The sequence below is a fragment of the Lithobates pipiens genome, unplaced genomic scaffold (assembly GCF_037356315.1).
Source record: "Lithobates pipiens isolate NorthernLeopardFrog02 unplaced genomic scaffold, aLitPip1_a1.2 Scaffold_51, whole genome shotgun sequence".
In the NCBI taxonomy this organism is placed as follows: domain Eukaryota; kingdom Metazoa; phylum Chordata; class Amphibia; order Anura; family Ranidae; genus Lithobates; species Lithobates pipiens.
Window position 1 is genome coordinate 4,738,562 of NW_027507874.1, and position 27,425 is coordinate 4,765,986.

The window sequence follows — 27,425 nt, forward strand, 5'->3', positions numbered from 1 at the left end:
TGCTGTGCTTCTCACTTGTTTTTTCGAGAGTTGCAAATAGGACAACCCATTCACTTGAATGCTCAGATCTCGCCTTCATAAACTAGCCGTTTGTGAAAAAGTGAACGATAAAGCATTGGGTGTTACGGTTTAACACATTCTCCACTTCTCATCCCAGCTACATAAACTGGTACATATGTTAGATAAGTCACATACATCAGGATCATGGCTCATCTCTCCTTCATAAATGGACACCTATATGTAGTTTCAAAAACAAAATGTAATATAACATAATATATATGTAATAACATTTACCCAACACATCAGTTTCCCTTTAAGTACAACTGATATTTGTTTTAAAGCTGTACAGGTTTGTTTAAAGCTCCACATTTTCCCCTGAGATGGATGCAAACCTCCCACAGCTCCTCTCCAGACCAATAGCCACCCTCCCACACCCTGTGCACACATCCCTTTCTGATGTGTCAACCCCCAGCCTCTAATTCCCTTGCCAACTTATTGATGAGCCATTAGCCAAGAGATGGCCAGTTCCTGTTCCCATCTGCATCCCTTTCACCACTGTAAATACTTTGTATGGTATTGGGATCTCACACCAGCACAAAATGCGAAAGGAAACTAAATAAATGTCATAACGTGCACAAACAACATATATTGCAAAAATCAATGAAAAATGATAAATAATAATGTCCATAAAGCCACCACCAGAATCTTCAATGCAAGTGAAAAATAGTGAAGAATGCTTAATTGCTGTTAAAGTGGAGTTCCACCCAAAAGTGGAACTTCCGCTCATTTGTATCCTCTCCCCCTCCAGTGCCACAATTGGCACCTTTCGGGGGGTGGGGGGGCAGGATATCCTGTTCCCACTTTTAGGAGTCCGCGCTGCAGCCCATGACGTCACCGTGGGGCTCCCTCCTCTTCCCCCTGTTGCTGGGCCAGTAGGAGAGAGGAGCTGGACCTCACTCATGCACAGTAGGGTTCCTGCCGTGAAGTCATAAGGTTACACTGTCAGGTTCCCTTAGACCCCTTTCACACCACACCGCCCATAGCGTGGGCGGTAAAACGCCACTATTTTTAACAGCGTTTTACTGCCGGATTTGCTGCGCATTACGGCCGCTAGTGGGGCACTTTACCCCCGCTAGCGGCCGAGAAAGGGTTAAAACTGCTGGCAATACGTTTTGCCAGCAGTATTGCAGTGCTGCCCCATTGATTTCAATGGGGAGCAGCGGTGGAGGAGCGGTAAACACACCGCTCCTCCACCGCTCCAAAGAAGCTGCTGGCAGGACTTTTCCCTGACGTCCTGCCAGCGCACCGCTGTAGTGTGAAAGCCCTCAGGCTTTCACACTACAGACAATGGTGCAGCTCCTTAATGGCGGATTGCAGGCGCTATTCCTAACACTATAGCGCCTGCAAAACGTCCTGGTGTGAAAGGGGTCTTAATCACAATGGCGGCGGCAGCACCCAACAGCTGATGGAAACATCAGCTGTGGCGGTGACATCGCTGGAGTCCAGGACAGGTAAGTGTTCTATTATTAAAAGGCAGCAGCTGCAGTATGTGTAGCTGCTGGCTTTTAAAAAAAATTCTTTTGGGCGGACCTCCGCTTTAAGTGCCATCTTCTACCATATTTAGGCAAATATCCTACTCACCTGACCGACATGACACCCGTTACAGGTAGTCAGACAAGCATAGATATTAATAGGGATATATCTTCCGATGTAATACAAACCCCAACATGGTATTCACCAACGATGAGCAACATAAATCAAAGAGAGAAGAAAGGACCCTTCATGGTGTAGTATGCAGTAACCAAACTGACACGTTTTGTCAGCAAGTATGACGTCATCAGGGTTCAAATGACTCCTGATGACGTCAGACGTTGCTGATGAAACGAGTCGGATCAGTTAGTGCGTGATACGTCACTTCCGCCATCATCCTGGAGTGCAGATGGAACGCAATCCTGTGCCTGTTTATTTTATTGGGCTGATCAAGGTTTTTTAAACTGTAAGTGCTACAGTTTTATGGATTAAAATCTCTTGCATACTATACCATGAGGTGTCCTTTCTTCTCTCTTTGATTTATGTTGCTCATCGTTGGTGAATACCGTGTTGGGGGTTGTATTAAACTGGAGGGTATATCCCTATTGATATCTATGCTTGTCTGACTACCTGTAACGGGTGTCATGTCGGTCTGGTGAGTAGGACGTTTGCCTAAATACCGGTGGAAATCGGCACTTACTTCACACAGCAATTAAGAATTCTTTACTATTTTTCACTTGGATTGAAGATTCTGGTGGTGGCTTTATGGACATTATCATTCATAATTTTTCATGGATTTTTTGCACTATATGTTGTTTGAGCGCGGTATGAAATCTATTTAGTTTCCTTTCACATTTAGACTTTGGTCTCACTACAAGCTGCTCTACATATATTTATTTACTAAATTTATTAGCTTATTGTTAGTTCAGGGTGTGCGGCTTATAGGCTTACAACCTATATATTTTTTCACATCAGCACAAATGCCCCTAACCTCTGGACTGCCCACCCCACTCCTGGAATGCCAATCAATATAAAAAAACACATGGCAATCATCAGTTAACATATTTGATTTTAATAAATGTACTCAATAAACCATCACAAGCACACTGAATTAGCTAACCCATGCAGATTGGTAAACGTCTTATTTTTACACACAGGTGAGCATTTTTTTCTCTTCAGCATTTTTGCTATCTTACTCTGCTTACCCCCAATGTTCCTCCCCATTCAGCCCGCTATCAATAACTCAGTACTTTAGAATTATGTTTCACTAAGCTCTGTCTTTTGGAACAGGTGCATCTAAGCTACTACCTCCTGTGTAATGCCTGGTCAGCCTCAAGAACACAGCACTCAGCCTGGGAAGTCCCTGGAAACCTCCACGTGCAATCCGTAGTTTTATTAATGCAGGTGAACAACAGTCAAAAATTCAACGCGTTTCGGTCATCAGGCCGTAATCATGGCTGATTAGCCATGTGGCCTTTCTCCTTTTTTTGCACAAAGCTCTGTCTTTTGCCCTGCTGCCATCCAGGGCAAAGTAACAGTGTCTCTACAAGGGGTATCCCCAACATACCTGTACATGCCTTACCTGCCCTTCCAAACAGCTCCTTGCTGTATAAACAGATTAAACTATTTTATTAGATTAAAAATCTTGGTTGTTCTACTATGGCAAGCACTGAGTTATTGTTAGCTTGCTGAGTTCAGAGTATGCACAGTGGCCAAGTAGAGTTGCTTTCGGGTTCCTGTATGTGTAATGCAGCAGCACACACTTACTTCCAAATAGTGCTGTATATTAGAAAGAGCATATATTATAGTTGACTTCAAATCAAATGTACTTCACAAAGGCAAGAGGCCTCTTTCATTGGGAATAAAAGTAACATTTTCAAAATGTTAGATGCCAGATATACTTTTGCAGCTGATCTGGATACCTGGACCCTTCACTTCTTCCACAGTAGGTACACAAGCATGACCTTCTAGTAAGATGTATATTGTCCATTGACATATGAAATTTTAAGGTAAAGCCTTTTCAATCCATAAAGAGAAATTAAATTAAAATCGGAACTAAATAGCTAACATGTTTCAGCCATGAAAGCTCTCTTTTTGAATGCCTTGATGGCTGAAACATGTTAGCTATTTTGTGCCACTTTTAATGTAGCCTAATAAAAATATTAGAATTTGGAACTTGGAACGTACTGGGTTGCCGGCTAATGCCTTGAGCAATCTATGTGGTAACAGTCCAGTTGAGCGTGGGTAAAGTTTCTTCAGAAAGCCTGATCAATCCCCATATGGAGAGCTTCTCCCTGACTGAGTAAACCAAGCAAACCTCTATGCCATGTGGATCCTCTGATGTTTGACGACAGTTGACTTACTCCTGTAGCACTTCCCACAGTGAGGACATGAATACGGCTTCAAGCCGGAGTGAGTTTTCTGATGGGTCACCAGATCGGCCTTCCTCAAAAAACGTTTCCCACATTCCAAACAAGAGTAGGGTTTCTCGCCCGAATGGATCACCTGGTGGTGGTTAAGGTTTGACTTCTGGTGGAAGCGTTTGCCGCACTCTGAACATGAATAGGGCTTCTCCCCCGTGTGCAGTCTATAGTGGATGATGAGATGTGCGTTTGATGGAAAACCTTTCCCGCATTGGGGACAGGAATACGGCTTTGTCCCTGTGTTAGTTCTAATATGTTCTGCTAGACGTGTCTTGGGGGTAAAGCACTTCCCACATTCGGAACACGAATATAGGGTGTCCCCCGTGTTTACGTTAACCCCTGCCCTCTGGCTAAAACATCCTCCACATTCTGGACATGGCAATGTTTCACCACTGTTTCGACCTGTGTGATGAGCGACTCTGTGAAGGTCATCCGAGAAGCACCCCCCCTGCATAGAAGGATCTGACGATAGTATTGGGTGCAGGTTTGGGGGAATGGGGCTTTCTTCCGCAGAATCAGATGTAAGGTCCTCCTCATCACTTTTGTCATCTGGAGAGGGCAGGGGCTGTACTCTTTTGGTTTTCCCTTTGTGTTGTGTAGCTAGAGAAAATAAAAAAGGAGTAAGAATAGCTGTTTTCGGGACCATTCTTTTAAGTCAAGCAAACAAATATAAAGGAAACAATTGTGCTTGGTGCACAAAATATCAAATAATAACGGTGAGAAAATAAATGCACACTCAAAAACACATATCTACAGCCATGATCAAAAGTTCTGGGAATGACACAAATTTTAATTTTCACAAAGTCTGCTGCTTTGATGTTTTTAGATATTTCTGTCAGATGTTACTATGGTATATTGAAGTATAATTGCACGCATTTCCCAAGTGGCAAAGGCTTTTATTGACAACTAAATTAAGTTTATGCAAGGAGTCAATATTTGCAGTGTTGACCCTTCTTTTTAATGACCTCTGCAATCTGCCCTGGCATGCTGCCAATCAACTTCTGGGCCACATCCTGACTAATGGCAGCCCATTCTTGCATAATCAGTGCTTGAATGTTGTCAGAATTTGTGGAGGGTTTTTTTGTTTACCTGCCTCTTAAGAATTAACAAGTTCTCAATGGGATTAAGGTCTGGGGCTGTTTCCTGGCCATAGACCCAAAATGTAGATGTTTTGTTCCCCAGGCCACTTAGTTATCACTTTTACCTGATAGCAAGGTGCTCCATCATGCTGAAAAAGGGCATTGTTCCTCGCCAAACTGTTCTTGGATGGTTGGGAGAAGTCTCGGAGGATGTTTTTGTACCATATTCTATTTATGGCTATGTTCTAAGGCAAAATGGTGAGTGAGCCCACTCCCTTGGCCGAGAAGAAACCTCACACATGAATGGTCTCAGGATGCTTTAATGTTGGCCTGACACCTGATGGTAGTGCTCACCTTTTCTTCTTCAGACAAGTTTTTTTTCCGGATGCCCCAAACAATCAGAAAGGGGATTCATCAGAGAAAATGACTTTACTCCAGTCCACAGCAGTCCAATCCCTGTACCTTTTACAAAATATCAGTCTGTCCCTGATGTTCTTCCTGCAAAGAAGTGGCTTTTTTGCTGCCCTTCTTAACACCAGGCCATCCTCCAAAAGTCTTCTAGTCACTGTGCGTGCAGATGCACTCACACCTGCCTGCTGCCATTCCTAAGCAAGCTCTGCGCTGGTGGTACCACGATCCTACAGCTGAATCAACTATAGGAGCCAGTCCTGGAGCTTGCAGGACTTTCTTGGCTACCATGAAGCCTTCTTTACAAGTGCATTGGAAATGTTTTTTTTCTTTTGGGATTAAGTTTATTTTCATGGCAATTCAGCAATCACTCTTCATAACATTCTGGAGTATATGCAAATTTCCATCATAAAAACTGAAAATTAATTGTGTTATTCTCAAAACTTTTGGTCACAGCTGTACAACTGTGTAATATATCCAAAAGAAAGAATTTTTGTGCTATACCTTTAAAAAGAGGCTAACTTGAAACCATCTTTTGAGACGAAACATGTTGGGGTGGAGCCTGTGCTGACATCATTATGCTGTTGGACTGAGCAGAGGCTGGATCATTTGCTTTGCTTGTATACGCTGCTGCTTAAAGAGGAGGTCCAGCAGCCCCATGAAAATTTTTACAAATACTGCAGCTGCTGACTTTTAATATATGGACACTTACCTTGTCCAGGGAGCCTGCGGTGTCAGCACCCAAGCTGATCTTCGGATCCTGCCAGTTCCCTACTGCGCATGCGCAAAGCGTGCTGCGCTTTCTAATTGGTCCAGCGGCAAAGGAAGGAGGAGGGGGCCAAATATCCGAGAGACCAGGCAGCAGCCCCATCTCCCGAACGTGGGGAACGGTACCTGTCGAAAACAGGTACCAGTTCCCCCCTCCCGCATGAAAGGTGCCAAATGTGGCACCGGGGGGGGGGGGGGGGGGGTGGATAAACCGGAAGTTCCACTTTTGAGTGGAACTTCGCTTTAATGTGAGTACTTTTCTTTGTTGCTAAAATGTAAAAACGTTTTTACACCATAGAGCTTGTCATTTTGATTTCTTTGGTGTAAGCCTGCTAAGTGGAGGTACTGGCTGAAGATGAGTTGTCTTGATCTCTGCTGGAGAGTGGTGTTTCTCCCAATCATCCCAAGGCATTTACATTATGCGTGAACTGACCTCTGAACCTTTGAGGTGTGTTCATATGGTAAAAGGCTGTCATGTTATATATTGTTGGTAGAGTCACAAGGGACTCTGCAGAAGTTTTAAAAGTGAAAGTGCAAGAGATCTTCAATTTTATGTGCAAGTGCAAATGATATGAATGTTCAATGATCTACACTAAATAAAGAAAATCATGAACATAATAAGCACATAATATTGATAAAAACAAAAGATAAATGATTAAAAAAGTGCAATGCAAAAATTGGTGCAATATGATATATGTCCAATATGCCAGCCTAGGCTCAGATGGCAATCAGGTAGCGTAAATAAACAAAAGTCCAAAGTGTCAGCCTAGGCATACGCAACAGACCACAAGTGAAAATACATAAAACAATCTAAAGTTGATGAATAAGTGATGATTCCCTTCACCATGGACAGTGATTAAAAACGGCTGATGCCTAACCAATCCAATGAGATGACACCTCAATGTGCACTAGTCTCTCACCTTACTGCTGTAAGGTTCCAGCATATAACTAGGTAGTCCTCTCCAGGGGTCCTCTAGGGGTCCCTCTCCAATGGGTCTAGCAGTGATTCCTTAGGGTGGATGCAGCCTCCTGCAAGGTTACCTCAGTCCCAGTGATAAAGGTGGAAGAAAGATCCCAGATGGTGTAATAATGTTTTAACACGGGTTTATTAAAACAAAACATAGGGCTGATACACTCATTTTTTGTTAAAAGCTCACATACAAACAATCCACGAGCCGAGAGCTCATATTCCTGCATCACTTCCGGTTTTGCTTTCGCTTAATCCTGATGCGTATAATCATTCCCACGTGACTTCATCTGGGGTTCTATTGCACCATTTTCTGCATTCTACTCTTTCAATCATTTGTCTTTTTTTTATAAATATTATGTGCTTATTATGTTCATGATTTTCTTAATTTAGTGTAGATCATTGCACATGCACATTAAATTGAAGATATCTTGCACTTTCACCTTTTGTATCAGCCATCCCACAGCACAGCACCATCATTATTTACCAATAATCTGGCAGTGGTGTGTGATTCATAATATATGGAGATTGCATCCACTGCCAGCAAGCCAATCATAACTTTCCTCCAGTCCCCCCTCCCCCCCGGACATTCCTGAATGTGAGAAGGAACTCTGATGGGCACCCCTGAATCTACGAGTGGACATTGATGGACACTCTTGGATCTAAGCATGCACTCTGATAAGCACCCCGGAATCTAAGAGTGGACACTGATGGGCACTCCTGGATGTATGAAAGGACTCCTGACTTCCCCACTGGGCGCATATTGTCTCCCCATTATTGTCTACTGACAGAGGAGGGGGGAGAAGAAGAGATTGTTGTAGTGACTGAGCAAGCAGAATCTGGGACTCTTCTCTGGATTTAGTGTTTATTTTTTATTCCTCACCTGTGCTGCTCTCTGGAGGGATTTCCTCCTTCTTACATGGACCATCACCCATCACATACGGATCTTCTGCTTCCATTTTCACTTCACCTTTAACCGCGTTTCCATCCTAAGTAAGACACAAACTAGCATAAGAAAACACCACTAACAACTAGTCAAAATACATTATTTTGTTGATATTAGTTAAAAGGCCAGTTCAACTAAAACTGGATGTGCTGAACCACCTAACAGTATGTCAACAATCAAGATCTCCTAAAATGTAGCCGATGTGTCTGGTCTTCAAAGATCAATCCACCAAAACCTCAGACAGTGGTGGTCTCAAATGCTCACCGGCCTTTTAAATTAGTCAGGATCTCCTTTCAGATTTCTAGGGTGGAGTTCATGACTGCCACCAACAGCAGTCATTGCAATTCCAAGGCACAAGAGTCCTGTTCCTCCTACACTGACAACATAAAATAGAGAGAAACCACTGCCAAGGCCATGGCATATGAGTGATGTTGAGACCTTTTAGGTCTCACAGAAATGGCTCGTTTACACTTATTCGCCTTTAACACACATTAAAGCACCTACCACTTCAATATTCTTCTTTTGATGCCTTGGTAATGTGTTTGAATCCTTAATGAATCTTGGCAAATGCCCTGTGTATGTTGATGTTCTAATTGTTTTAAAGGGGCCCTGTAGAACCCCAGCTCATTGGTACCCCTGTTCAGCAGATCCCCAGCTCATTAATATCCCCATTCAGCAGATTCCCAGCTTATTAGTACCCTTGTTCAGCAGATCCCCAGCTCATTAATATCCCCATTCAGCAGATTCCCAGCTTATTAGTACCCTTGTTCAGCAGATCCCCTGCTCGGTAGTAACTCCCAGCTCCACTGATGCCCCACTCAGCAGTAATTCCCAGCTCTGCTAATCATCCACTTAGTAGTAACACCCAGCTCTGCTGATCCCCTGTGCAATAGTAATCCCCAGCTTTGCTGATCCTCTGGTTTTCTGATCCTCCTCTCTCTCCAGTCCTTACTCACCTCCTGCTATATTGCTCCCATGCTGCGCACCACGTGTGACATCTGCTGTTTTCTCCTGCACCAGTCGCCCAGCTCTGCTGATCCTCCACTGCTCAGTCCTCACTCTCCAGTCCCATTTATATATATATTTATATATATCTATAGTGTTCCCCTTTTGCACACCACATGTGCTGTCTGCTAATTACTATGCTGCAGTTCCGAACACCGCTTGCCTTTCTGCTGCTCCACACTGCATACCAGATGTGATGTCTGCACCAGGCACTCCCAGAATATATACATATGAACCGGAAGTGACTGCTGATGATGTCTTTCCGGTTCATTTGTTGGTTTGCCAGTGCATCCTGGGATATCTCATACCTGTAATACCTCCTAAACAAAGCAAAGCTAAAGCAGAATATAAGCCTCTCAAAAGCTGCAGGTGCTATTAGCAAGTGTTGTCATAGACTTCTATGGAGGCTTTGGAGATGCTTTGAAGCACCAAGAAAGCAACATGGGGGATAATTTTTGAAGCAAAGCAAACACAACATGTGAACAGGACTGTAGGGTAACCATTTTATTTAGTGACATGGGCTTTGATTGGCATTCAGAGTGCTTTAAAAAATCATGTCCAATGCCACAATATGAAGCAAGTGTAAATGAGACCTAAGGAAACTGGGATGGAAACAGTTCCTGGATGTGTCCAGGTATCTCTAAATGCCATACATTATACAGTTTAATGTTTTGAAAGAACTTACTGTATAGTACTGGAGGATCCCGTGATTTTCCTGTGTGGAGTCCCGGGAATACTGAGGACGGGGACATCTCTCTGGGGGATTTCTGGTACTGGATCCATCTGAAAGAACTTTCTCCTTCTTACACTGCACATCAGTCCTCAAATACTTCTCTTCTTCTCTCTCTGTGACTTCAACTTTAACATTAATCTGACGTTCAGCCTAGGAGAGAAAAAAACGGGGTCCCTAAGACCTTGGATATGCCATGATATGTTTGCAAAGACTAATGAGCTCATACCTGATTCTCATATGGGACTTTGGGTTGTTCCTGTGTGGAATCCCAAGAATAAAGAGGACTGAGAGAACTCTCTGGGGTATTTCTGTTACTGGATCCATCTATAGGAAACACACACACTGACTGAATACATTGTTTCTATGTCTTTATATCAGAGGATGTGTGTATGTAGGTGGACCCTCAATACTCTGCTCTTCTTTACAAGAAATTAAAGTCTCCTCTTACTTGGTGATGTGAGGGGCGGCTGATTCTCCATCATCACATCCTTGTAGAGATCCTTGTGTCCTTCTAGATATCCCTACTCCTCCATGGAGAAATAGACAGTGACATCCTGACACCTTATAGCAACCTGACATACTATGTCTATAGATCGGAATATGTGTGTATCTAGGTGGATCCTCAATAGAAGAAATGAAAGTCTCCTCTTACCTGGTGATGTGAGGGGCGGCTGGCTCTCCATCATGACGTCCTTGTAGAGATCCTTGTGTCCTTCTAAATACTCCCACTCCTCCATGGAAAAAGAGACAGTGACATCCTGACACCTTATAGGAACCTGGCACACACAATGATACAGTCACCATCCAGACACATCCCTTGTCTGTTACTGGAGAATGTCCCAGAATTCCCGGCACCGCTCACCTCTCCCGTCAGCAGCTCAATGATTTTGTTGGTGACCTCTTGGATCTTTTTGTCGTTGCTTGTTTCAGGTGTCAGAGCTGGAGGTGGAGGTTTTGTGAAGGGTCTCTTTGTATTCCTTAAGTTGGGTGCAACCAAGCCATTAGACAGCTTGAAAGCTATATAATTCTATATATAAAGAAAAACAAATCAGGTTAAAAGTGTCCAACAAAGGAACAAGGCTACACTTGAGCACCTACAGCATCTGCCCCAAGTGTTCTGTCCTGTGCCCTGGGTCTAGAAACACCTCCCAGGAACCACCAGATGAAGTCCAACCAATGGTTGTCTACATGGTTGTGGTGCAATATCATTAACCAAAGACCTGGGAGGCAAGAGGTAGCCCAGCAGGACCTGTGCTGTTCTGCTCAAGTCAGTAAGCATTCAACACCAATTTTCTTTACGTAGCTCCTACTGAACACTAACAACCTGACACTCAGCGCTGACTACTAAAAAAAAACGCGGTACTGTAACTCCCCAAAAATACGTTGGCTGTACATCCCTAAGAACAGAAGAATATATTTAAGATCAGGCTGCTCCTATCCTCTCTGGTAAGGTTTGTGCTTTAATAATAGAGATAAGCTCCGTCATGCTCTCCAGGCACAATTTCCTAATGTCCCCCCTGATACAGATCATCTGGATATTGTAAGTATTATGAAAGGACAAGAGTCTCGCAAACTAATGTCAATGTTTTATAATTCCCTTCTCTGTCCTTCAGCGGTGACAATTGCATATAAGCTAAAAGATAGATGGTCGGGGAACGTGGGGGAGCTGGAGGATGACGAATGGGAAGATGCCTGGGACTCATGTAAAAAGGTCTTCACCAAACTGTTGGACTGCCTCACACATCTTTACATGCTGCATAGATTGTACCTAACCCCGACCCGACTGGCCAAGTATAAGCCTAGCCATAACCCATTATGCCCCAGGTGCATTTTTTCCACATTCTCTGGTCCTGCCCTGTGATGCAAGATTACTGGACACACATTGTAAAGTTTCTCCATGATGAAATGGGCTCACCTCTAACATTATGCCCCAAACAGTGTCTACTGGGAATATTTCCAGATCCCGACTCTGATAAATTCCATAAAATATTTCTCCAAAAATCGCTATTTACAGCCAGACTGCTCATAGCGAGAAAATGGCTCCAGATTACACCACCATCACTCCAAGAATGGATAGCAGCAATTAACCAAGTTCTTCCATACAAAAAAGAAAACTATGCCCATAGAGGCTGTTCTGCCAAATATGGGAAGATATGGGACACCTGATTGGGTAACGCTGCTACCTGTAATGAACCTGAATAAAGTGCTTATTAAATACCTATGCTCTCATTATATCAACCTTTCCCCCTTCTCCTCTCCCTATCTCTTCCCTCCCTCTTTCCCTGGGTCCTTCCTCCTTATCCTGCTCTATCACCCAATAGGGATATCCAACCTTCAACAACAGACATACTAGTTGACTATACTAGGCCCACGTCCGTGCCTGTTTGGTAACAATGATGTAATAGAACCTGTATTTGATATCATGTATACAGACCTTATGTGTTACCCAGAAACCTGTACCATATAATGTAGCATCAATGTATGACGTGTAAATTGCCTTTACTCTTCTTAATAAAGCACTTTGTTATTTGTAAAAAAAAAAATAATAGAGATAAGAGTGATGTCATGTGACCTCCCAGAATTCTCCTCCCCTCTCTGGTCAAGTCTGTTTCATTAATAGAAATAAGAGTGATGTCATGTGACCTCCCAGAATCCTCCTCACCTCTCCAGTCAGGTCTGTGTTTTATAATAGAGATAAGAGTGATGTCATGTGACCTCCCAGAATCCTCCTCACCTCTCCGGTCAGGTCTGTGTTTTATTAAGAATGATGTCACAGGACCTCCCAGAATCCCCCTCACCTCTCCGGTCAGGTCTATGTTTTATTAAGAGATAAGAGTGATGTCACATGACCTCCCGGAATCGTCCTCACCTCTCCCGTCAGGTGCGTTTAACCACCTCAATACAGGGCACTTACATCCCCTTCCTGCCCAGGCCATTTTTCAGCTTTCAGCGCTGTCACATTTTGAATGACAATTGCATGGTCATGCTACACTGTAACCATGTGAAATTTGTATAATTTTCTTCACACAAATAGAGCTTTCTTTTGGTGGTATTTAATCACTGCTGTTTTTTTTATTTCTTACAAAAAAAAAAAACAGACAATTTTGAAGAAAATAATATTTTTTCTTAATTTCTGTGAGTAAATTTTCTAAATAAGTAGTTTTTCTCCTTCACTGATGAGGCGGCACTGATAGGTTGCGCTGATGGGTACTGATGAAGTGGCACTTATGGGCACTGATGAGGAGGCACTTATGGGTACTGAATGGGTGGCACTGATAAGGAGGCTCTAATATGCGGCACTAAGACCCCTTTCACACTGGGGCGTTTTTCAGACGCTTTAGCGTTAAAAAAAGTGCCTGTAATGCGCTTGAAAGAAGCCTCATCTGCAATCCCAATATGAAAGCCCGAGTGCTTTAAAAACCCTTTCACACTGTGAGCACCCGAAAAACGCTGGTAAAGCGCCGCTTACACTAGTGTCGCTTTACTAGCGTTTTCGAGCGCTAGTGGGGTGCTTTTAACCCCACGCAAGTGGCCAGATATAGGGTTAAAAGGTCATAGGCGCCGCCGCCAAAAGCGCTTTGCAGGTGCTTACCATTGATTTCAATGGGAAGAAGCTGCTTGTAGGCCTTTTTTTGACGCCCTGCCAGCGCAGCGCCTCAGAGTGAAAGCACTCAGGCATTCAGATTGGGATTGCAGATGAGGCTTCTTTCAGGTGCTTTACAGGCGCTTTTTTAACGCTAAAGTGCTTGAAAAACGCCCCAGTGTGAAAGGGGTATAATGGGCACTGATATGTGGCACTGGTGGGCACTGATAGGCGGCACGCGATCACCGCACTCCCCTGTGGGCTCACGAGAGCAGTCTTTCTGGGACGACATCATATGATGTCGTCCCAGAACAAGAGCCGCACCAACCCTCCGTCATTTGACGGTGGGCGGGCGGCAACTGGTTAAAAAATAGAGATAAGACTTGATGTCATGTAACCTCTCAGAATCCCCCTCACCTCTCCGGTCAGCAGATAGATAATCTCCAGGGTGAGGTCTAATATCCTCTCTGTCATGTGGCTTCGCTCCTTCTCCATCTTCATTCAGGCCCTGTCCTCGTACACGGCCACTTTCACTAATGCTGTTTTGGTGGTACCAGCTGATACAAAATCTGGACAAAGAAGAATTAATGAACAGGTTAAGTTTAGTCCATGCTAAAAGTAGGTCCCTGTCCCTGAGGAGCTTGCAACAGAATGCCCAGGTCACATAACTGAAAGGGACGTGAGCTTCTTTTTTGGGCTGTCTGAGGAAAGTGTTTCCACCATAAAAACGCAACCTTGACTTCTAGTACTGCGTTTGATCAATAAGACTGAGGTTGATACAATACGGTGTAGGCTCCTCAAGGGCGGGGACTGGCATCATCTGTTGTCCAATGTGTAGCATTCCATTGCCGCAGAGACTGAAATAATAACCGAAGGCTGCTAATGTAGTTCTCCAATGAGCTCAGAGGTGCACTGAATAGGGTACAACCCTTACGGATGTACATGGCTCTGGTTATAGAGACCCATCCTCTTTTTTTTAGGCCCACCCCAGCTGAACTCATGGGTCTTGTCTCAAAGCAGCGCAGTGCGCCACAACGGCCAGCTGAGATAGACAACCATGTCATAACCTTCTGTCCCATATGCAACCACCTCCCTTAAGTGACCAACTAATTGAAATATGACCCAGAATGACCAAAAACCCACCACCTCCTCTTCCTCAGTCTTCAGCTGCAGCAAAAAAAAACTGATTGCAAGTAAGTGAAAGAGGCTTCTGCATTTGTGGGCTACAACAAAATGGCAGCTACCTTCAACTATGAAAAAAAACCTGACTGGCTTCAGTCGCTCTTACTTATACCAGACAAACACGGAACAAGAGCAACTCTGTGGACAGCTACACTCGCATTCCGTCAAGTAAATAGCAACCAGTTACGCATCTCATAATCATTGCCAGGATGTAAGGAAGGCTACAAGAAAATGGCCGCCGTCCTCCATCGCTGAGGACCTTAGCTTCCATACTCATTACCACACACAATAGCGGCTTTATTTCTTCTGGCAAATATCAAGCAACAGGGTGCACGTAAATTATTCTCTTCCTAAAATAAAGAAAAGTCGGCATTATTTTACATTTTGTGTTCTACGTGAGGAGGTTTGTCCGTTGCCAGGAAGCAACTTAGCAACTGTGGAACGCATACCCCGGAAGTCTATTAGCCACAGACCGGAAGTTGTTTTTTGTTCCTTTCTCCTATGCTGGCAGAATAGTGAGGATGGATAGCTGTTATTTTTGGTGTGTCAGGTATAATATACAGTGAGCCTGCACTGATACACTAATAATAACCTGTGGGGGGAAGGGGGGTATTTAATGGGGCCTAGCACTTTTGTATTGTTAACCTAATTATGAATTCAGTTTTATTTTATAGGGTGACCAGGGGGTGATTCCATCACCAGAGGATCGCCGCGGAGTCTGAAAACCACGAGGATTCTGGGAAAAAAGTGAAGCTGTGGACAGAAAGGCAGCAGTGCAGCTTTATTAGGTGTGACGTCTCCTGCGTGCCTTCCTCTTCTTTTACAGAAGTATCCTCCCCTGACAAACGCCATAAGGCCCGGCCAGGGGCGCCATGATGAGCCTGTACCTTTCCTCTGCTACCTTGGCTATTACATATCATTCTGAACACTAGGCTTGATCTGTACAGTTACATTGGTCCAGCTTGGCACAATGTAAGTATGCCCATGTCATACCTGAGGGCCACTGGGGATGCTGACAATCACTCTAGCAGTCGGTTCTACTACAGCGATCGCCAATATCTTTTCAGGGTCCTGTGCCGAGTGGCTACCCCTCTGTACACTGACTACAGGAGGTCGCTTGCTCAGCACTACCATCATTCACAGGACTCCTTGTGTTATTTTTTCAGTGAATACAAGCCACCCTCTGATTGAACAAGATGGAGAGCAGAGGCAGTGCTGTCTTGATCTACATCTCGTCCAATCAGAGAACACCTTGTATTCACTGAAAAAATAAAAGGCGTTCTGGGAACGGCAGAGGTGCCAAGCAAGCGACTCCCTGTGGTTAGTATGCAGTGGGTCGGCTGCTCAGCACACGTCATTGTAGTTCGTGGCGATCACTGCAGTGATTGTCAGCTTCCACAGTGGTCCGTCATGTATGAGATATGAATACTTACATAGTGCCATGCTGTGCCTATGTAACTATGCAATACAGATCATATGCGGAGTTTGGCTTTAGGAAAACATATACAGACATTCTTTGCAGCCCCTTATGGAAAAAAGGAGCTATCGGGATTTTTGAACAGTCTTGAAATATGTTCTGGACCTATATCTGCTCCCCAAACCCGAATTCTGAGCTAGTATTGACTTCCCTTTTACTTTATTACTGTTATTTCGGCTTTGCAAAGCGATCATTATTCAGTGTATTAGTCATTCTGTTATTTTTGTATCAGACCGGCTATGAACTTAAATTGTTTCCTTTATTCTGCACCTGTAGATCTCATTATGGTCAGCCCTTCCCATAAGGAGCAAAGTCCTTTCCCAGATCCAGTCCTGAAAATGGACAAAGAGAAGATATTAAACCTCACCCTGGAGATCATCTACCTGCTGACCGGAGAGGTGAGGAGGATTCTGGGAGATCACATGACATCACTCATCTCTATTAATAAAATACAAACCTGACCGGAGAGGTAAGGAGGATTCTGGGAGTTCACATGACATCACTCTTATGTCTATTAATAAAATACAAACCTGACCGGAGAGATGAGGATGATTCTGGGAGGTCACATGACATCACACTTATCTCTATTAATAAAACAGACCTGACCAGAGAGGTGAGGAGGATTCTGGGAGGTCACATTACATCACTCTTATCTCTTAATAAAATACAAACCTGACTGGAGAGGTGAGGAGGATTCTGGGAGGTCACATGACATCACTGTTATCTGTATTAAAGTGGAAGTAAACCCATCAATTTAAACAGTTAAAAAAAAAAGGCATGCCGGGAATGCTAACTGCACATTGGCTGTGCTCTCAGCCAAACTATCAAACCAACCAATGGCTGGTGTCATAACGAATCACATGTGCAGCACCATAGCAGTTGAAGATTAAACAGAGGCAAAGATGGCAGTTTCCTTGGCTGAAAACGATAGGGGAGTTTACTTCCACTTTAACTGAAAAGATGACTTGTGAGGTGAAGAGGACATGAAGATAATGAAGGGACGTTGTAGCAGATCTCTTTTTAATGTTTGTATGTCTTCTTTTTTTTAGTATTATGGACCTTTGAAAAAGTCTGGTGGTCATGTGACACTCAGCAGCCATTCCGTTATGTCCAGAGCATGGAGTAGGAGCCAGAGCCTCATTGTGGATCCTCCACCTTCCTCACCCACACTTGAGAGAAGTGACGAGAAGATCCTAGAAGTCACCCAGAAGATCATTGAGTTGCTGACGGGAGAGGTGAGCGGTGACGGGAATTCTGGGACATTATCCAGTAACAGACAAGGGATGTGTCTGGATGGTGACTGTATCATTGTGTGTGTCAGGTTCCTATAAGGTGTCAGGATGTCACTGTCTATTTCTCCATGGAGGAGTGGGAGTATATAGAAGGACACAAGGATCTCTACAAGGACGTCATGATGGAGAAGCGGCCGCCCCTCACATCACCAGGTAAAAGGAGACTTTAATTTCTTGTAAAGGAGAGAAGAGTATTGAGGATCCCCCTAGATACACACATCCTCTGATATAAGGACATAGAAACAATGTATTCAGTCAGTGTGTGTGTTTCCTACAGATGGATCCAGTAACAGAAATCCCCCAGAGAGATGTCCCCGTCCTCTGTATTCCCGGGACTCCACACAGGAAGACCAGGAGATCCTCCAGGATTATGAGGTTTGGAAAATTGAGGACATTATTAAATTGCTGCATGTTTTTTTAGAGAATGCGTATAAACAAATACTCATCTTCCTGCATCCATAATCCAAACACGTTTTCTTGCTAGGATGAGGATCTGATTGTTATTAAAGTAGAAGATGAAGAAGAAATGTCTATGATGGGTGATGAGCCATGTAGGGAAGACCATTCTCCAGAGGTCAGCACAGGTGAGTAATAAACACTTAAGCCAAAGAAGAATTCCAGATTCTCCTTGTTCGGTCACTACAACAATCTCTTCTCCTCCCCCCTCCTCTGTCAGTAGACAGTAATGGGGATACAGTATGTGCCCAGTGGGGGAGTCAGGAGCCATTAGTCTCTATGAGACCCTGGCTCTCCTCTTCAGACTCTTTTGTATTCCTTTGGATACTCTGTGAGCTTCAAACTGAAATGAGAGATTGTACAAATCTCAAAAAAGAAAGACTAATAAAGAATTTTTGGCAACTTGGGAGGTCATCCAATATAAACATACACATACATACACATATACCTTCACACATAAACCTTCATAATCATACCCCCGCATACACTATATTGTCAAAAGTATTGGAACATCTGCCTTTACACACACACATGAACTTTAATGGCATCCCAGTCTTAGTCTGTGGGGTTCAATATTGATTTGGCCCACCCTTTGCAGCTATATCAAGTTCTTCCACCCCAAACTCGCTCATCCATGTCTTTATGGACCTTGCCTTGTGCACTGGTCCAAATCATTTGGTGGAGGGGGGATTATGGTGTGAGGTTGTTTTCCAGGGATTGGGCTTGGCCCCTAGTTCCAGTGAAGGGAAGGCATCAGCATACCAAGACATTTTGGACAATTTCATGCTCCCAACTTTGTGTGAACAGGTTGGGGATGGCCTCTTCCTGTTCCAACATGACTGTGCACCAGTCCTGACCTCCTGCACAAAGTCCTCACCTCAACCTGATAGAACACCTTTGGGATGAAGGAGAATGGAGCCTTCTCGTCCAAATCAGTGCCTGACCTTACAAATGCACTTCTGGAAGAATAGTCAAACATTCCCATAGAGACACTTCTAAATTTTGTGTACAGCCTTCCCAGAAGAGTTAAAGCTGTTATAGCTACAAAGGGTGAGCCAACTCAATATTGAACCCTACAGACTAAGACTGAGATGCCATTAAAGTTCATGTGCATGTAAAGGCAGACGTCCTAATACTTTTTACAATATAATGTATTTTTGGAGCTACTTTGCATTCATTGGAGAGCAGAAGGCGTCTCTCTTACATGTTAGGCTTCCCTTGAGATTTCAAATCTGATGAAGTCACGTGGTCAGTGACGTTACATGCAGGGAGGAGCCAGGCGATGTCTGTGCCAAGGAGCGAAAGTGCGGTAAGTACTCTGTGTACACTACCCAGTGAATTTTTTTAATGTGCAGAGATTTTTTTTTATAAGTAAGTGAATTTATACTAATAAATTTGATGGTTATATCTTATGTACTGCACTTTGGGAGAATCCTTTTGGTTCTGAGTTAATTTCACAGAATCCTAACAGTGTTGGTTCAGAAAGTACAGAGTTTAAAGAGACAGTCACCCCCTTTGTGAATAATGAATAAAAGTTGAAGATCCAGGACCCTGGTGTTTTTTTTTTGGTTGACATTGGAGGAAGTGCTGGTGGACCTAATATAATCTATAGGTCAATTCTTTAACCACTTCCCGACCAGAGCACGCCGTTGTACGTCGGCAGAATGGCACGGCAGGCATATTGGCGTACAGGTACGTCCAATCCTTAATGCCTCCCTGCCATCGCGAGTGCGCCACAGACTCGATCGTTTCACGGGGCGGCTGAACGGAGAGATGCCGTTGTAAACAGGATCTCCCCGTTCTGCCTAACAACAAGTGACACTGATCTCTGCTCCATGTGATTGGAGCAGAGATCAGTGTTCACTAAATGAAAGCCCAGCCCCCAACAGTTAGTAACACACCCCTAGGAACACTTAACCCCCTACACTGCCACCCACTGGTTAACCCCTTCACTGCCAGTGTCATTTACACAGGAATCACTGCATTTATATAGCTGTGATTGCTGTATAAATGACAATGGTCCCAAAAATGTGTCAAAAATGTCCGATGTGTCTGCCATAATGTCGCAGTCACAATAAAAAAATTGCTGATCGCCGCCATTACTAGTAAAAAAAAAAAATATTAATACAAATGCCATAAAACTATCCCCTATTTTGTAAACGCTATAACTTTTGCGCAAACCAACCAATAATCGCTTATTGCGATTTTTTTTTTTACCAAAAATATGTAGAAGAATACGTATTGGCCTAAACTGAGGGAAAAAAATGTTTTTTTATATATTTTTGGGGGATATTTATTATAACAAAACGTAAAAAATAATGCGTTTTTTTCAAAATTGTCGCTCTATTTTTGTTTATAGTGCAAAAAATAAAAACCGCAGGGATGATCAAATACCACCAAAAGAAAGCTCTATTTGTGGGGAAAAAAGGACATCAATTTTGTTTGTGAGCCACATTGCACAACCGCGCAATTGTCAGTTAAAGCGACGCAGTGCCGAATCACAAAAAGTGGTCTGGTCTTTGTCCAGCAAAATGGTCCAGGGCTGAAGAGGTTAAGATACAAGTCCACCCTGTATCACTTGGGGGTGGTGCACCAGCAGAGTTCACAGCACCGGGATCTTTGAGTTTACTAAGCAGTAGGAGGAACTTATGGGTAAAGGAATGAACTCTTCTAGAATAGCATGCTATGCAGTTATTTTTGCAGCACTGGGAGTGTGGGTTCACATTCCAGCAGGAAACATTTTGAGGGAAGACATGGTCACTTTATAGACTGCACAAATAGTATTGTTGGAGACTTTTCTGTATTATCATTTCAGAATCATTGTTTAAAATATTTGCATGCACTCTATGTTTCAAATTTGGAGAATCACGCTGTTATTTGCTTATTCAGCAATGCAACACATGCACACAATTGATATTTCCCATGAGATTTGCCTGTTTGGGAATCTTACTGTAGATCCGCCAACCCATCTTTTGGTTTCTTGTTTCATCTAGATATACATCACAAAGGAAATAATACAAAGGGACATCCCGTGACCTATCCAGATAATGGAACAAATCCAGCAGAAAACCCTGTTATTCGGCCTCTCCATCGGGCTCTTCATGGTACAGAACTGCCTTACGACCCCTCTACACGTGGGAAGTCTTTTACTGAAAGATCCCAGCACATCACCCAGAGCGTTGGCTCCACATTCTCATATTCTGCTTATGATAAATGTTTTTCCTCCGGTGTAAAGCTTATTTCCCATCAGACAACTCAGACAGGAGAGCACCCTTACGCCTGTTCCGAATGTGGGAAGGTTTTCGTCCAGAAGTCCCACCTTGTCACCCACCAACGGATTCACACTGGGGAGAAGCCCTATTCCTGCCCTCTCTGCGGGAAATGTTTCACTGACAAGGCGAACCTTTTACAGCACGAGAGGATCCACTCCGGCGACCACCCGTTTTCCTGTTCTCAGTGTGGAAAGTCATTTAAGCAGAAGGCCCACCTGGCGATCCACCAAAGGACTCATACAGGGGAGAAGCCGTATTCTTGCTCTCTGTGCGGGAGATGCTTTACTCAGAAGTCTGATGTGGTAAAGCACCAAAGGGTTCACACAGGGGAAAAGCCGTATTCGTGTTCTGAGTGCGGGAAGTGTTTCACCGAAAAGTCAGCCCTGGTGAGGCACGAGAGGGTTCACACAGGGGAGAAGCCATATTTATGCCCTCAGTGTGGCAAAGGCTTTGCCTATAAGTCGGTCCTGGTCAAGCATCAACGGAACCACACGGGGGAAATGCCATACTCGTGTGCAGAGTGTGGGAAATGCTTCAAGCAGAAGTCCAACCTTGTCACCCACCAGAGAACTCACACTGGAGAGAAACCCTTCTCCTGCTCCGAATGCGGCAAGTGTTTTTCCAGGAAACTATATCTGGTCTCTCATCAGCAGCTTCACAGGTGAAGTCTGGCTTTTCCTGCTCCATGCTACATGTCCCTGTGAAAGATCGGCATTTCATTGGTAGTTAAATTGTGTACAGGTAAAAGGAAGCCTGCCACAATGCAATACCTTTGTGAAAAGGCTGAGATGGAAGCAGCCATGCTTCCAGGAGAGGGGTTCAGCCACCCGAGGACAACCTAATGTGTGTTGTGTCTGTGTGTTGTTACTTTAAAGGTAATTTTGGAGTATACAACGTAAAGAAGAAAAAGCGGACAAGATAGAGCATGCCAAACCTTTAAAGTGGTTGTAAACCCTCACATATACCCAGTGAAGTGACTTGCCTCAGGTGATACAGAAGAGATGAAACAAATCCTCCTACATAAGCTTTACCTTTTTATCTGCAGTCTTCTCTTCTCTACAGTCATTCAAAGTACAGAATTTACACAGGATCTCTCAGCTCTGAAAAGTAGGGGGTGGAGAGCTGAAGTTACATCAGTGACGAGAGCTCTGAGACAGCACACAGGAACAGAGCTAAGGCTGTCAATCAGCTGGAGGTCCCTCACCTGTCACCATTCTTCTCTTGGTGTCAGGAAAACATGTCAGAAGTGATTCATGCTGATAGCAGAGGAACAAGGCAGCAGGCAGAAATGACACTTAGTGCTCTGAAAGTACACACTATAAAGTAGAGGTCTCAAACGGGTGGCCCTCCAGCTGTTGAAAAACTACAAGTCCCATGAGGCATTGCAAGGCTGACAGTTAAGAGCAAGACTCCCAAAGGCAATGGCATGATGGGACTTGTAGTTTCGCAACATCTGGAGGGCCGCCAGTTTGGGACTCCTGCTATAAAGGGATATGTTTTGTTCATAGTTCATGTCTGAGGTTTACAACCCCTTTAAGGTTGTCCCTTCTTGTGCTTTACATTAATGTCCTTATCTTGTAAAATCTGAGCTAGGCCACACTCTCATCTGCTACTTTCAGTCTTCTTACCGGTCCTTTCATTCGATATGTGGCATCAATGACCAATAGGGAGGCATGCAAGGGGTGGGGCCAAGCTTGACTTTTTACAGGAAAAGTCAAGATCAGCACATAACTTCAGCTGCCTTTATCTCTGGATCTACACATTGTTTTGACATGCTGTTTTCAAAGAGGGTCACTTCAACATATTACATTTGTTTTGTTATGTACTTGGTTTGTATTGTCTAGAATTGTGGAAGATCTACAATAACGAAAATGGATGGAACTTTTGTAAGAGACAGATATGGTGGGGTAAGAGGTATTAAAATTGAAAAAAAAAAGTATTCAAACTGTCCAGCTGAGATTGGACACAACACCACAAGTTTGGCAGCAAATTTCAGCCAATGATTTTGGCTGAAACCTGCTGATAGGCTGTGTCCAATCACACACAGAGTTCTGTGTACAGTGAACAGCGATCTGGCTGTTTCTTCTCCCTGAAAAGCAGGGATAAAAATCAGCCAGATTAGTAAGTAAAATTAGCATATATTGCACATTGTTAGGCTCACAGTTAAGCCATTGATTGCCCTTAGATGTTAACCCCTTCCCAGCCAGTGTGATTAGTACAGTGTTATCATTGATCACTGTATTAGTGTCACTAGCGATGTCGGCGTCAGTTACTGATACTCCCAGGCAGTGTCTTTTAGCGCCATGTTGCCCACCCCACTATCACAGTCACACTATGGGGGTTATTTACTAAAGGAAAATCCACTTTGCACTGAAAGTGCATTTGGAAGTAAAGTCGCTGTAGATCCGAGGGGGACATGCAAAGAAAATAAAAAACAGCATTTTAGCTTGCAAATGATTGGATGATAAGATCAGCAGAGCTTCCCCTCATTTCAGATCTAACCCTTAGATTTAGAGTGACTGCACTTCCAAGTGCACTTTCAAGTAAGTCACTTTCAACCATTCGTAAATAACCCCCTATAAGTCGCTAATCACCACCATTACAAACTGTAGAATATGAAAATTTTCTGTATTTTTTTGTTTATATGATAAAAAATAAAAAACCCAGTGGTAATCAAATACCACCAAAGGAAAGCGCTATTTGTGTGAAATTGATATAAATGTCAATTGGGTACAGTGTTGCATGACCACGCAATTACCAGTTAAAGTAGTGCATTGCTGAATAACAATAATGGTCTGATCATGAAGGGGGTAAAACTTTCTGGAGGTCAAGTGGTTAAAGGGTTTGTCTACTCAAAGCCAGTAATTTGATTTGGTAGATTCTGGTGAGTTATATAGACTACATAACCATTGCTGACTTTTAGGAACCCGTTTTAAACCATCCAGGTTCCTGGGCTGGTGTGATTGAGTCATGCTGGAACAAGCAAGAGGAGGTTCTGAGATCTTTCTTTGTTCGAAGTGTTCCCTTTTTCGGTGGGAACTCCGCTTTAAATTGACAGGACTAATCTGTGTACCACATGAGCACATACTGTAGACAGTCTGTGAGAGCCAGAATTATTGTTGGTTGGTAGGGGGTCAAATACTTATTTTACTCACTGATCTGCAAGTCAATTTATAACATTTGTATCATAAATTTTTGGTTGATATTCTGTCTCTATCATTTAAAATACACCTGATAAAAATTATACACCCTTAATTTCTTTGTAAGTGGGCAAACTTACAAAATCTGCAGGGGATCAAATAATTATTTTCCCCACTGTATATATATATATTTATTTATGAATGCAGCAAGAGGCATTTAGGACAAAAGAGGATGGAAGCACAGAAGCAAGACCTATGGCAGAGAGGTCTCGTCGAGGGAATCTCAGAGAAACAGAAGAACCCATTGAGGAACCGGGCCTTCCCAAACACCCATGCTTATATACTATTCAGAGAGCTGGGGTTGTCTGTCAATCTGGGGTAGAATGAGGGGGCAGGGCATGTACATCAGTCCGGGGTGAAAGGAGAATCCAGGATACGTTCATCTGGCTGGGGTGGAAGGAAGAGGCATATTATGTCCATTTGTTTGGGATCTAAAGAGAGGGCAGGGTATGTCCTTCAGTTTGGGGTTGAAGGGTCAGTCCATTATCCATCAGTTTGGGATGAGAGGAGAGGGCAACATGTGGCCATTCTTATAGGAGAAGGAAGGTGTGATTGTCCATCTGTGGAACAGGTTTCATATGATGCATCATGGTGTATGACATATGTATTGGCCATCTGCTTGACTCATACTAGCTTACTTGATATGACTGCAGTTGAGTGACACCCTGCAGATTGTGGACCTCCAAGCTGCTCCCTCTAAAACCCATTGCTCATTGTTACCTTGTTCGGTCATGTTCCCTGTCCACTGTGCTCCCATTATGCCAAAGAGGGGCAAGATAGACAGTGTGAAACTGAAGGAAGGAGCCAAACAACTCATACCAAAGAAGGGAAGACAAAACAGGTACACGGAAAAACTGAATATCACTTGTTTCTACTGTGTGATGCTTTCTTTGTGTCTGTTGCTTGCAGTACGGTGTGATCTTGTCTTCCACGTGGACTTCTAGTGGTGAGAACATTCCCACTATATTCCCCTGACAAAGTCACGTGACTGTGGCGATACACGTCGGGATTGACAGGCACACTGGAAGTGACGCAGAGGTACAAGCTCACTGCTCATGGATGTTATAAAGTGTTCCATCTTGCCTTATGTGAGTTTTTTATTTGCTAGTGTTTTCGTAATAAATTTTACTTAAACGTTACTACACTATCCGGGCATTACCCTTCTTTCCTCCTACCCTTATTTGGCAAGTGTGAGAGGACCCCTACATCGCTTAGAGGAGCCATCTTCTATCACAGAGTACTAACCACTGGGAAATGAGAGGAGGATCTCTTAAAGTAACCGGGATTATTAACACCTGAGAGCCATCAGCCATCCATTAGGAGGACCCACAGAGGAAATTGGAATTTTTATCCATACATGCTGTTACCTTACAGCAGTAAGGTGAGAGGCCATCTTGCACAGAGGTGTCATTGTACATAAAGAAGAGACACCTGCAATATTTTATTTTGCACGGTGAAAGATTGCAGCACTTCTATTCGCCTTTCACACTATTAAGAGAATTTTTATGAGATTTATCAGATGTTTTCACATCTCACTTCTACCATATTCACGTTCACTTATATGCATTAGCCATGGGACTGTCATTCTTCACTATGAGCACTAATCGATTACTTATTTGGAGATTATGTATGGAATCTATTTTGTTATGGAAGATTGTTCCCTACACACTTGTATGAGGAGTTTGTAATTTAGAAGAATTGAGTCTGTATTTTTGCATTGTTGTTTATTTTGTGATCAGAATACACCTTCATTAGTTAACCTTTCCGGTTTACAACAGCGCAGCACCACTCATTACTCATTCCCACCATAGTGCTCTGTCCTCGCTAAAATTAGAAGTCACCAGCTGGGGTCTAAAAACAGAATGGTTTGACCTTCAGTGGCATTCTGGAAGCCTGCCCTTGCTTTCTTCTTCTGACATACCCAGTGAGTGGTGACCATCTATTGGTTAGCTGGGCACTCCCTGCGTATTCACTTCAAGCCCTCAAGAAAACGAAGTGCAAAGAAACTAGCCAACCTAGAGATTGAACCTGCATGCTTTGTATTACAAACACCACACCAGTCAATTCATGTCTGAGCTATGCGGAAAACAAATCATGTAGTGCAATTGGAGTTGGAGATAGGAGTAGGGCTTTTAACATTACACAGTAGAGCAGAGACACAGGATATGAGCGGGAACAATGAAAGAGAGCAGAGACTAGAAGATGAGCCAGGAAAAAGAAATAGAGCAGAGCTACATGAGATGAGCAAGGACAAGAAAAAGAGCAGAGGCAGAGTATATGTGAAAATAGCAAAAACCATGAAAGAGCAGAGACATAGGAGATGAGCCAGGACAAAGAAAGAGAGCAGAGACAAAGGAGATGAGTAGGGACAATGAAAGAGAGAAGAGACATAGATGAATGGGAACAATGAAAGAGAGAATAAACGGGATGAGCAGAAACAATGAAAGAGCAGCGATGCAGGAGATGAGCCAGGACAAAGAAAGAGAGAAGAGACACAGGAGATGAGCAGGGACAAAGAAAGAGAGCAGAGGCACAGGAGATGAGCAGGAACAATGAAAGAGAGCAGATATACAGGAGATGAGCCAAGACAAAGGAGACCAGAGATACAAGAGATGAGCATGGACAATGAAATAAAAAGAGGCAGAGGAGATTTGAGGAATGCAGAAACAATGAAAAAGGAGGTACAATGAGAAGCACAAGAGGTGAGCAGAAACAATAAAAGAGAGCAGACACAGGAGATGAGCCAGGAAAAAGAAATAGAGCAGAGATATAAGAGATGAGCATGGACAATGAAAAAGAGCAGAGACAAAGGAGATGTGAGAATGGAGATGTGAGAATAGCAGAAACAATGAAACAGCAGAGACACAGGGTATGAGCAGGGACAATGAAAGAGAAAAGAGACACAGGAATGAGTGGGGACAAATGAAAGAGAGCAGAGACAGAGGAGATGAGTAGGTCTGGAGGAGAGCTGAACCTCTGAAAGTGTGCAGACAGGTAGTTTGACTGTCAATGACTGTACCCAACAAATGCCTTTTCTTTTACACCTGCTATAACACTATCTTACTGTATATGTATTGATAAAACACAGATATGACTGAAGAGGT

At 43.4% G+C, this 27,425-nt stretch overlaps 2 protein-coding genes across 4 annotated transcripts in view; one reads left to right on the forward strand and one right to left on the reverse strand.

Moving 5' to 3' along the window:
- Positions 1-2,586: 2,586 nt before the first annotated feature.
- The window catches only part of LOC143957209 (uncharacterized), a 68,660-nt gene continuing 43,821 nt past the window's right edge, over positions 2,587-27,425 (reverse strand). Inside the window, exons 18-23 of the mRNA XM_077467353.1 lie at positions 10,722-10,886; positions 10,512-10,635; positions 10,086-10,183; positions 9,812-10,009; positions 8,059-8,164; positions 2,587-4,553 (exon numbers count right to left, since the gene is read on the reverse strand). Of these exons, the coding sequence (XP_077323479.1) occupies positions 3,850-4,553; positions 8,059-8,164; positions 9,812-10,009; positions 10,086-10,183; positions 10,512-10,635; positions 10,722-10,886 (1,395 nt within the window). The 3' untranslated portion in view covers positions 2,587-3,849. The remainder of the gene's footprint in view (positions 4,554-8,058; positions 8,165-9,811; positions 10,010-10,085; positions 10,184-10,511; positions 10,636-10,721; positions 10,887-27,425) is intronic.
- On the forward strand, positions 14,949-25,460 carry LOC143957125 (uncharacterized). Of its 3 annotated transcripts, none has more exons than XM_077467277.1 (8): positions 14,949-15,174; positions 15,286-15,412; positions 16,378-16,499; positions 17,151-17,336; positions 17,423-17,546; positions 17,671-17,768; positions 17,878-17,977; positions 20,843-25,460. In XM_077467277.1, the coding sequence occupies exons 3-8, from the start codon at positions 16,386-16,388 to the stop codon at positions 21,784-21,786; spliced, it is 1,566 nt and encodes a 521-aa protein (XP_077323403.1). In that variant the 5' UTR covers positions 14,949-15,174; positions 15,286-15,412; positions 16,378-16,385; the 3' UTR covers positions 21,787-25,460. The 3 variants fall into 3 exon arrangements, with proteins under 3 accessions (XP_077323403.1, XP_077323404.1, XP_077323402.1); XM_077467278.1 differs by having other exon boundaries at positions 15,299-15,412; positions 16,378-16,570; XM_077467276.1 differs by having other exon boundaries at positions 15,299-15,412.